This window comes from Onychostruthus taczanowskii, unplaced genomic scaffold (assembly GCF_017590055.1).
Source record: "Onychostruthus taczanowskii isolate IOZ18803 unplaced genomic scaffold, ASM1759005v1 scaffold1, whole genome shotgun sequence".
NCBI classification, from domain to species: Eukaryota; Metazoa; Chordata; class Aves; order Passeriformes; family Passeridae; genus Onychostruthus; species Onychostruthus taczanowskii.
In genome coordinates, this window is record NW_024496525.1 from 26680843 (window position 1) to 26693082 (window position 12240).

Here is a 12240-nt window from a genome sequence, read left to right on the forward strand (position 1 = left end):
CGCGCCGTGCGCCAATGGGCGGGCGGTGCGGGCGCGGTGCGGCGGTGCCGGAGCGATGAGAGCGGCGGTGCGGGCGGCGTGGCGGATCGGAACCGCCACCGCTCTGCGGGGCCGGGCCGGGCGCCCGCTCAGCCAGGCGGCCGGGGACGGCGGTGCGGCCGAGGGCGGTGGCGGCTCGGGGTCGCGGGAGGCGGTGGAGCGGCTGGTGCGAGAGCACCCGGTGGTGGTGTTCATGAAGGGCAGCCCGGCGCAGCCGCTCTGCGGCTTCAGCAACGCCGTGGTGCAGATCCTGCGGCTGCACGGCGTGGAGGATTACCGCGCCCACGACGTGCTGCAGGATCCCGACCTCCGCCAAGGTCAGCGCCCGGGTCACCTCTGGGTGCCGCCTCCCCGGGGCCTGGTGGGGGACAGAGCCGGGCCGGTTCCCGTGTGGGAAGGGCCCTCGGGAGCTGCCGGAGGGCGAGCTTGTCTTCACGCCCCGACCTCGGGCACTGTGGGAGCGGGCCCTGCCCGCTTGTCCCAGCTGTAACTTGCCTCTTCTGGCTTTGTTGGGTGGGCTGCGTTGGGCTCTGTTATTTTTTAACGAGGCTGGATGGGGGGAGAAGGGCAGCGGAGCTGGGGAAGGGTCTGGGGCTCGTGTCCTGTGAGGAGCGGCTGAGGGAGTTCGGCGGTGTTTGACCTGGAGGAGTGCCGTGGTGCGTGGGACCAGCGGCCTTATTACTCTCCACAACTGCACGTACGGAGGTTGTAGCCAGGTGGGGATCGGCCTCTTCTCCCAGGCAACAAGCGGCAGGACAAGAGAACAGCTGTAAGTTGTGCCAGAGGAGCTTTAGGTTGGATACTAGGAGGAATTTCTTCACAGAAAGGATGATCAGGCATTGGGATGGGCTGCCCAGGGAGGTGTTGGAGTCACCGTCCCTGGAGGTGTTTAAGGAAAGATTGGTCTTGGCACATAGCTAAATGGTCCAGTTGACAAGATGGTGTTCAGTCATGGGTTGCACTCGATGATCTCAGAGGTCTTTTCTAACCTAATTAATTCTGTGGTTCTGTTTGGGTGTTAGTAGAACTGCAAGTGTATCACAGAGATGTGCCATTGAGGTTGCTGTTTTGTGACCCTCGTAGTGTTCGGGAGGTCTCAGTTATCAGCAGAGCGCAGTTGTGTGTGCAGGGTGATGATTGGAGATCGGGCTCTTTGTGCCATGCTGCCTTGCCTGGGTCACAGATAGAGAGCTGCATTAAAGACCCCTGAAATACTTCATTATCAGGTTTTGTCTTCCCTGTGAAGAGTATGGTGAAATTTCACGTATGGTTTGGACTTGCATTACTTGATTCCCAGCTGGTACTGCCTGCTGGGATTCCCTTGACAATGTACAAATTTATGCTAATCATTTGCACAAGAAATACTTAGTAATAGTTTCACCATTACTGCACAAGTGGTAGTAGCTATTCTGTATAAGGGTTTTTTGCCAGTTGTGGAAAGCTTGAAATCTGTTCTGGTAATGCTTTTCATATTTCCCTCTTCAGTGAACATAGCTGATGGTTGAGGTTTTATGTGGTTATTAGAGAAAGTTTTAAAACAAAATAATACCTGCAAGTAATGTGTGTGGCATTAACAGTTCTTGCCCATAATACACTAAAATGTGCTGTAAAGCCATGTGCTGGCATGTGTCAGGTGACTTTGTTCTCCTTTGTATTTGATGTCATCTGACTAACTCAGTTTTTTATTAGCTCTTAGCTAAAAGGCTGATTTTTCCAGTCCTTGTTTACTTTTCAATTCACAGCTATAATAGTTGGTATGGTATAAAATCTTAGATACTGGAATTTCTGTGTAATGACATCTTTTGTTAACGAAGGTTCATTTTGTTCAAGTAGATCTTCCTCTGCCTTTGCAAGTGAACAAATCATGGTAATTTTCTAAACTTTGTTTACATATCTGAATTTATTAGTTATACAGTTTGCTAGTACAACTCTTATCTCTTCCCACAATTCATAAACTAAAAAGGAGGAAACAAAACCCTGAAATCTAACCATCAGCATTTCACTTTTGGTTGAGGGGGCTTTTGTGAGCCTCTGAATGGGCAGTGCCTTTATAAGTTATAGTCCCTGAGCACTTGGCCATGTGAATAGATAGTATTTTCTTTCTGTGTAACTTAAATTTTTCCTCCATATGAACTCAGGCTTGTGCTAGGCAATGAGAGAGGTTATTGCCCTCCTGGCTACTAGAGCTTTTAACTGAAATTAGTGTCTTGATCAAACCCTCCAGTGTCTAAGCTACATAGAATGCAGTTACGGAGTGTACCTTTGCACAATATCCTGCTGGTTCTCAGGTGCTTAAAGGAGTTGTTCTGGTCCTTTCCATGCACCAGCTTTGGCACCTGTCCAACTGTGCAGAGGGCCAGCTCATCTTATTAACTGGATCACTGGGCCTGCAAGTTGAAGCAGCAGTTTGTGCAGTGAGCTGAGTGCCACAGCCAGCATGAAGAGCAGAGCTTTGAAGAGCTGGAGAATGACACAGCCATAGCAGAATTCTTGTACTGCTTCAACTGTATTAACTACTGCACCTTAAAAAGCCAGGATGTGCCTGCTTCTGTGAGTGGCAGTCTCTGACAGAGGAGAGGACAGGGCTGCTCAAAGTTGTCTAAGTTGCCAAGTGTATTTCAGCAGTGACTGCCTGAAGGCCAGGATCTGGCCTCGAGTGCCAAACATTTAGATATGCAGCATGTGAGCCTTTCCTAGGCTCTCTCTGTAAACCTAATCTGCTCTGCATGCATGGGAGCTGGTGAGGGGGTGTGGAACCTTTAGCTGTGGAAGTATCAAGTACATCAGCAAAAGACTGATCTGCAAGGAGATCACTGTATGAGAGCTGGCCACCAGCTTTATGTTCACCTGAACCTAACTTCAGTGTTTGAATGGATGTGTGCTTATACATTTGTAGTAGGTGCAGGCTGTTGGAGAAAGGGTGATTCAGGCATCTGGATTGCTTGTTGGTTTCTTGCCTGTATTTATTGAAACACCTTATTTTTAGCTAGTTATAGCTAAACTATATAGCTTAGCTATAGCTAAACTATAGCTAAACTAAATTTCAATTGGTGAAACACACTGTGCTAAAATATGGCACGCTGTTAAGCTAGAACAACTGCCCTGCTTGCCTCTTTACCTTAAAACTCAGATCTGTGAAACTAAAGTTATTGGTGCTTCATGCACTCTATCTGAACTTGAGCTGAAGATACACTTCCCTGACACAAATCCTTCCTTAGCAAAGCTGGTCTAAGAGACCTTGGCACTCTCTTGAGCTCCATGGCAATTCAGGTTTCTCTAAGTTGGCTCTCAGCTGATGGACAGTGTTAGACTGGTTCCAGTCACTGAGTCAGAGAAGTTTGGGATTACGTACTAGAAAATTAGTGTTTAAACAGTTGGGGTAGTTCACCCTCAGATTATTTTCATTGCTGTCTCTGCATTATCTGCTGCCAGCAGGTATTCTTGATCCTTTCTCCCACCCTTGTAAAGCCTGTGCTAATGGTACTCAGGCTTTGGAGTAGGCTGCACAGGGAAGTGCTGGAATCTCCATCCCTGGAAGTGTTTCAAAGGCATGTGGATATGACACTTGAGGGTATGGTTTACTGGTAAATGATGGTGCTGAATTAACAGTTGGTTTTGATGATCTTAGAGGTCTTTTCCAGCCTTAATGATTCCGTGATATCCATGAAAACATGTTGTTTTTCTGGAGCAATTATGGTAGGAATGAGTGTTGCTTGATTCAGTTCTTTGAAACGGCCCATCTTTCATTAGTGCTAGTGCTGCCAAGAGAGGCTGAGAATTGGAGCTGGGAGAGGGGTGGGAGTGTGCTGGGTACCCGTTTCAGTAGCTCTCTGCACCGATCCTGCTTTCACAGTTACATTAAATGTGTTACCAGAGCTGTCAGACCCAACCCCTGACCTGTGGAGTGTGTTTTTCCAAGGTAAACGGTGGTCCAGGGCAGGAGCTGCAGCTTCTGAAGGAGCAAGGAGCCAGTCTGCAGAGAGGGGGATGGAGATCCCTTGGGATGTCCAAAAGAATCATCACAGACGTGCAGCCCGGGCTAACTTGCTGTAACCCGGGCTAACAAGCAGTGTCAGTAGCTGCTGCCCTGGGGTGAGGCTTGGGGCCCAGTGGAGGGAGGGTTCACTTTGTGACCTGGGAGAGCCCCAGCACTGAGGCATTTAAAGCAGCTTGTCCAGCACGTGGAATGCAGCACACAGAGCAAATGGGCTTCATGGTATACTTATTTTTATCTGAAGCTGGATAGGTCCTTGAGAGCACTATCAGTGCTTGTATGTGTGTGCAGTTGGGTCCTTGGAGAAAATATTTCTGTGAAAGAATTATTGGTGTAAATATTACCTTGGAATGCTCATTAGCAGAAGGTTCATTATGCAGAGCCCTTGGTCCTTAATTCGTGTTTAGCATTGCAGTATCTTAGGCAAAATAAACCCTATTTCATATCTGCAGTGGCTCTTTGACCATCCTAAGGGTCAATTGTGTTCCATGATTATGACACGCCTAAGGGCCATCCTTAGGCGTGTCATAATCATGGAACACAATTTTTTATAGAAACTTTGATGGTTTAAACGATATTTAGGGCAGTTTAAGCAGTTTTGAGTACTCAGAGGCCAAAGAGCATTTAAGAAAAATATTCCTAAGTGCAAGTTGTCATCAAAGCTTAAAAGTTCTGCAAACTAAGGAAGAAATTACAAGTGGTGATGATGGTTATGGGTTCCATTTGGCCTTGACTTATATGCTAAACTTCCTGTTTTGGGCTTACAAAACATTGGTTGTCCATGCACAAAATCTGAAGTCAGAATAAAATGTCTTATGTGACGTATGTAGTGATTTGGAACACTTAGTCACAACGATCTTTTTTTCTAGGTTGCTATTATTTTAGTGGATTTTTTTAAAGCATGTTGTATTCTGCTAAGGAGAATTAATTATTAGCTATATTGCATCTTTTATACATTAAAGTAACAATCCCACTGTATATTTTCTCACTTATACATATTTATTAAAAAAAAAAGTGGTTCAAGTTCCAATAAAGCAAGCATAATTTCCTTACATGTTTTTTTTTTTACCTTGAGTATTTTGGATTTTGCCTTTTTAGTCTCTAAAGACTAAAATGTTTTCTTAGGGAAAAACAAGTTCTCTTGTGCTATCAGCTACTCAGGTCTAATATTTGTTTGTGGTGGGCTGGCTTCCAAGGTGAGTGGGTTCTTATGCTCTGAAAAGATGCCTCTGTAGGCTTAAGTTTGCTGTATGGGCTTTCATGCCTTTGGTGAAAGGAACAACTGAAAAATTCCAGGCACTGCATGTTGAAAATACATTAAAATGTTGAATTCAAAACTTGTCATCTAATCAAATGCTTGTGGTTGTGTTATAAAAATAGGCAGCAGTAGGTTGTAGCTATTTCCTCTGCTACAGAAATAATGGCTTTGTGTGAAGGGTCATTTAAAAAGTGGCAAATTAGATACAAAGATTCTTGTGTAATTTCTTGTGATGTCTAAGTGCAAGCTGGTTTCAGTGTGTATCGGCTGATCAGTTTGTATTTTTGGGTGGTCTTACATTTGCTTTCTGTAAAGTATAGTTGTAAACTTTAGTTCTGTACTTCATAATTGTGTCTTGAGCTGTATTTTGTTAAATGAGCACTTCTGAAAAGACTTCAGCCTTTGTGCCCCTCCCATGTGCTGTAAGGTCTGGCATTGAAAGATAAAGCAATTTGAAATTCATAAGACCTCTACAGGGGCAAATGTATCTTACAGTTGAAATTGCAGGAATAAGTGTAACTGTATGAGTTCAGTAAGAGTATAAAATATTTTAAAGTCACTCTGGGAAATATAAAAGAAAGTAAACAATTTTCAATATTTTTCAATACTTCTCATTTCTGTAATTGATGGAAAGAGTCACGTTTTCTTGTTGGGAGTAAAAAGAGGTGTGGTGTTTTTCCAGTTCCTGCTTGAAGTCAGCATAGGAGCTGACCCCATATCTTTTAACCCACATCTTTGAGTTGGGGTGAGAAACAAACTCAACTTAAGCAGTTGTTTTTTTTCTGATAGTGCTCCTGTTACGTAGATACCTTTTTGCCTTTATGGAAAAGAAATTGGAATGTCAGTGGTAGAGTCAGGTGGAAGCAATGGATTCCTTTTAAAATACCATTATATTAGGAGAGGAGGGGAAACGTCTAATCCTTTTTTTTTTTTTTTTTTTTTCTTATTCAGGAATAAAAAACTACTCCAACTGGCCTACCATCCCACAAGTGTACCTCAATGGTGAATTTGTTGGTGGCTGTGATATACTCCTCCAGATGCATCAGAATGGAGATCTTGTAGAAGAGCTGAAGAAACTAGGAATCCGTTCAGCACTTCTGGATGCAGAAAAAGACCAAGAGAAAAAGTAAAATGAGCAAAAAAAAAAATGCTGTGACAGGAATAAAGCAAATCTTTGATAAGAACTTGTTGCCCATAAAGCCTTACATACTTTATGTCGAGGAAAGCATCTGTTTGAACTGACACTAAGTGAATGTCCCTTAGCTCATGATAAATGTAGTGATCTTGGTATTTTGATGTATGGATATCGTGATAATTTGAGTATAACCACTGCACTGTAAAGCAAACATTTGTGAAAATTTTTATTTTAAAAAAGTTCACTTCTAAAAGCACTCTTTTTCATTGAGGTGGGAGTAAACCAAAAGAACTAATAGTATTTGTATGGGTTTTACATGTGTGATTCTCTGTTGTTTGATACATGAACCTATACAAACAGCATTTGCATTCCCTTGCTTCTCTTGAAAAAGCATTAAGTAATAGTGCATCTGTTTTTCTGTCTGGTGATAAGATTTCCTGAGAGCCTGTAAAACCTGTGTAATCACATACAATATATGAGAAAAACAGTTTTCCAACAATATAGGAGAAAAAAGATTATGTGAGAGTGCATGATATATACTTTTATTCCAAAGGGTAAAAATAAACAGAACTTGTACAAATACATGTATAGTGGTCATTATTATTTTGTAACTTTCTGATGGCTTTTTAAACTGCTAAGAATTGTGCCTAAATATTTTATAAAACCTTTTCTACCTCTTGCAAAACAGCTTTTCCCCATGCTTATATACTTTGTGTATGGGAGTTCTGTGTCAGTGGTAAAATGTGGGAATTATTTAAGGCTTCAGTATTCTAGCTTGAAATAATACAGGAGAATACTTCAGTTATTACTGTAATCTTGTATTATTTGCTTGTTATATTTTTTCTATTTGTTGTGTTTCCAAGTGTTTTCTCCTGACTGATGTGCTCAGGAGAATATAGTCTTCAAGCAGGGAATTTACAGATTAAATGTTCATGTGGGTGAGTGCAGCAGAAAGGTTACTGAATGGATCAATATTTTTTTGTGGAAAGTCTCTGAAGTGTTCAGTACCTACCTAACCACATTTCTCTAAATTAAAACAAATTATATTAACCAGTGTAGCTTCAGCTCTCTAGCAATACTGCTAAGATTAAAAGCTAACCAAGCTATTTTTAAATGCAGTGTAATTAATATAAACCAGTCTGCATGTGAATTAGGCAAATGTTGGAAATAAACTGTGTTTTATGTTGATTGTCTGCAGTAGTTGCTCTTTATTTTAAATGTCTAATGAAACTGATGCTACTTTTGATTTGAAGCCTAAGATGTTTTCCTCTGCATGGGATATAAAATGTGTTCTGGAGAAAGAAGAAATTATAAATGGTCAGTAAAAGACGAGAACAGGACTGGAACCTGTAGACGGTAGAGATTTGATGCAAGTTCTGGTTCTAAATCTCTCCTGCCCACTTGAGCTACCAGTGGTGAAACTATACTAGAACATTCTGCCCAGGATTTGCCAAACTGGTAGCAGGAAGCTCACTGTATAGTTGTAATGCAGTCAGGGTCAGCAGGATCAGATACAGTGTATGTGTTTTGTGTATTCACTGTACCACAGCAGGTCTGTGGAGGTCTCTGTGTGGCCACTGTGTAGGAGGAGGTTCCACTTGGGGCAGTCACTCGTGGCTGTAAGGCACGGAGGTGTGAGCACAGGATTTTTTCTGTTCATGTGCCACATCTCATCATGCAAAGCTGAAGGTATCGATGAAGGTTTGTTCTGAGCATTTGAATTCAGGTTAAATGAATTATGGCTAATCACAAGTAGTTCTTGCCATTCTGAATGTAAAAGAATGTTTTAAAAAAGAAGTAAATTTCAAAAGTCTTTGTTATTTGTGTTGACCTATTGAAATGAATGTACCCAGTAAACAAAAAGGTAATGAAGAAAATTTAATTATTTTCTGCTTCAATAGTTAACTCTTAGTCTGACTACTAAATAAATCTATAAAAAAAAAAGAGTCCCCCAAATTGTCTGTTTCACAGCTCTCTAGTTTTCTGCACAAGCTGAATATTTTTTAGTAATATCTGCCAGCAATTTAACATAAAGGGAACTTCAGCATTGTTAGGTAGTCTTTATTCTCTATGCAGCAAATTTTTTCTCCCAGCATGAGTTCCTGCTTTTAAAAACCATGAAAGTTTTTCTACTTTCTTCCCCTCTTCAGGTTTTAATTACTTGATTAAGCCTTTGCATAACATACATAGTAGTGTTTATAGTCAATCTCTGTGTGACTGGAACATGTTATTGAGCAAGTGACAGCAACAGTGGTTCCATGAAGTGTGTGTGACAAAGCCACAGTGGGGAATGAAATTGGGACTTCTGCCTGCCTTCCTGTGCAAACCGTGCATTTCCAGCCAGTGTGTGCATGAGCAATTGTTCTACATTTATAAAAATGATCATGTTAAACCAGCTGCAGTAAAAATAATTACCATCTTCTTAAATTGTAAACTTCAGATGCTCACAAAGAGCTTTACTTTGTTGTTGACTATTTTCCCCAAGAAACTAGTTCTAGGGGATCATTTTAGAAGATGGGCAGTATTGTGCACTCTGCTCATCATCTTCTGCTGTCCCTCAAACTAGAGGCAAAAGGGCAAATAAACTTCCAATCTCAAAGGGATGCTACAGAGAAACTAATTTTTTTGGGGAAAAAACCCATGCCTCTCTTGAGGAGAGATTTGCACCTGCTTTTCTCCTGCTCTTAGGCAGTGGGACAAGGCAACTGATTATACCTGAGTATGGGGTGACTACCAGTGAGTATGCTGAGCTCCTACTGGGGACCTGGTGCTAGCTGGAAGGATCAATGAGGAATCCTTGGTCAGGAGGATGTGACAGGTTCTGTGGAAGAAAGGGTGACTTTTCTCCCCAGGAGAAGCAGCTTATCACAGGAGGTAAGGGAGGGGATGGGGAAGCTGCTGCAGCTGCTTGCTCATCCTGGATTCCTCTGCCGTGGAGTGAAGACTGAAGAGGTAACAGTGGTCAAGGAGAGTGCCTTGGGCAGGCCAACTGAAGTTGCTGAGGACAGCCAAGAGCAAAACCAGGGACCTGCCATTGCCATCTTTGGTGAAGAGAGAGGCAAAACTGCCTGGTCTCGAGCTGGGTCTGCTGTGGTAAGGATAGGGCAGGTGGCAGGGCTGTGCAGGAGCATTGCCACCTGCAGGACTTCTGTGGATCAAGGTTGGGTGCGTGGAGCTGCCAGTCCCATTCCTGCTCTTTGTGTTCTTGTGTGTTGTGCCATGCAGGAATTCTGGCTGCCTGCTTCTCTGGTGGGATGCTGCTGGATCCATCTTGGTTGGATTGCCCTGCTGAGAGCTTACAGTGAGATACTTGTGAATGCATATAAACTTATGGAGGATTGTTACTCTATTATAGGGTTGCAGTATGAGCGTTTGCCAAACTGGGAACCATTACTGTAATTATTTACATTTTATTCTGAGGATGCCCTTGGTGTTGTTACTGTGCTAAAAGGCTGCACTGAGTGGACCAATTTATCCACCAGATCATACATTAAGACAATCTTTTCTATTTGCTAGCATTTCATACCTCTTTGATATGAAACAAGGTGCTTTGGTTTAAGGAAATGAGATTGTTCATATTCCAAAGCTGATCTACATTGCCATCTTATTGTCAAAGGTTTTGTACCTTCTTGGTGATTTCTCACGGGCAGCTTCTCACAGTACTGACTCCTTCTTGTCAGCACAGCCAACAAAACTCCATCTAACTTCTCAACCAGCCAACCTACTCTTTTACAATACCCATCCTAATTGGATCTAGCTGTGGCCTATTAAGGGCAGGCCTGTTCCTAATTCTTGATAATAAGGAGTTACAGCTGTAACTCCTTAGGGATGAGATTACCTTCATCACTATCTCTATTTTCCTACATTCCACCCGTTCAGAGATCTACTGTCTTAAACCTTCACCAAAGCAGGGTATAAGTTTCTTTGCTCTTCTTGAGCTGTCCTGGTAAGGAGCAGAAGAAAGCAGGTTGCAAACACTTGCTTTTGTGCTGCTAATTTTGTGTTGGGAGCATTAAAATCAATTACCACAAAAGTTGTTTTCCTGAGAAAACAGCTGTTAACAGCTCGGCATATTAATGGGTTACACAGCAAGTGGATTTCTCAGCCCTAATGACTTGCCTTAATTTTGCTACCAAATGTTTGGACAAGGTTATTATTCTTCATTGCTTGTCTGCTCTGAAAAAATAAATTTATACCATCTAAATGCCCTGAAATACTTAAGTTGCTTTATTTTAGGTCTGACATGTAGGCTTATTTTCATGTTGTCACTGAGTTCTCTGGTTCACTTTAAAAAGTAGGCTAGAAATCTTTGGCAGGAGTTTTCTGGGAGTCTGTCAATACTAACAAAGTGCATGGAAAACAACCAAGCTTGAGAACATGAAATCGAAGAATTGTAGCAAAGAAAATCTCTCCTGAGCTGTCACCAAGAATCCCAGTAAGACCCTGGCAGTGCCTGCCTCTAAGGGCAATAATAAAAAGCAGAGCTCGTAGCCTGATCAATAAATCCCTGTCTAATCTGATTTGCATGTTCCTTCTGCAGAAACCAGATCTTCTTACACAGGTTTGTTCAATATCCATATTACAGGACTGTGGAAGAAAAAAACACTCATTAGTTACAAGATACATGTCACCTGTAAGTTAAGGAATCTGTGAGCAAAGGTGGAAAGACAATAAGGAAAGGTAAAGAGAGTGGAAAGGGTTTGGATTGCTAATGGTGCTGGGTGGTAGGTCAAGCTTGCTTTTGGGCTGAAAGAGTTGACATGAACACACTGCTCTGTAAAGGGCGGTGGTTCATTATCCAGTTTTGGATTTTCCTTTGGGATGCTGCTTGTTTCATTTAATAGCTCTGTTAAAACAGTGCTGTCTCTGGTGTGACCTGATCATGGCCTCACTGATTTAACTACTTGAGGCCTTTCCTGGAATCTCCCAGGGAAAGTAAGTTTTAGTAACACAGAAGATAGGACTAAAATGGCTAAGTGGATTCAGGTTTTATTTTCAACAATTTTTTTCCAATCGTCCAAATTCTTGTTGTGCCTTGTTTTTCTGGAAGTAAAGGAGTAGGCCAGGAGCAAAGGGTTTCAGTTAGAAGGACCATGGCACTCCATAAAATCCATGGTAGTCATAGGGTGTAACTGAGATGAATGCACAGTGCTGTATGTAATCAACAAGCATTTGTATCTTCCCAGTTTTGAGGATCTCATCTTAATTGGACCATAGAAATGCTGGCAGAAGAGCAGGCTGCTGGCTTATACTCCCCTTTCAAGAAGAAACAAACCCCTTTAAGGTGCAGGGGGTGATGGTTTATAATTACCTAAGAAGAATCCAAAGGACAAGTTCAACATGAATTTTGAAACAACTTTGCCACTAAAAGATGTTAATTTAGCAAAAACAGGGAATTTTTTTTTCTTTTCATTGTTGCAACAGTTTTATACAAAAAGCCATGAGACTGTTCCTGCACAGGTGCAGGCATGTATGTCTGTATTTATAGTTACATATTGTCCCTCCTAACTTAAAACTTGCATGAGGGACCTACTTAGAATTTTTAAAGGTGAGCTTCTGTAAAATTTTGCCAGGCATTTAACAGTAAATTAAGTTAAAACGGGCTTTAGATGTGTATTGAATTAAAAAAAAAGCATTGACTTAAACTTTTTTGGCTTACATAAGCACAGCCTTCAAAATCTGAAAGATTTTATGTACAATTTAGCCTCAAAACAGTGAAACAAATCTTCACTTTGCAGGCTAAAGGGAATTAAAATACAAAAGTAATTTGTTGCTTGTATGATAATAGCTATAGAGAGAATAAAGTTTTGAGGT

At 41.9% G+C, this 12240-nt stretch overlaps 1 protein-coding gene across 1 annotated transcript; it reads left to right on the forward strand.

Moving 5' to 3' along the window:
- The first annotated feature begins 2 nt into the window (after positions 1-2).
- On the forward strand, positions 3-7614 carry GLRX5 (glutaredoxin 5). The gene is made up of 2 exons (XM_041427560.1): positions 3-356; positions 6243-7614. Exons 1-2 carry the CDS (start codon positions 56-58, stop codon positions 6419-6421), a joined length of 480 nt encoding a protein of 159 aa, XP_041283494.1. The 5' UTR covers positions 3-55; the 3' UTR covers positions 6422-7614.
- Positions 7615-12240: the final 4626 nt, after the last annotated feature.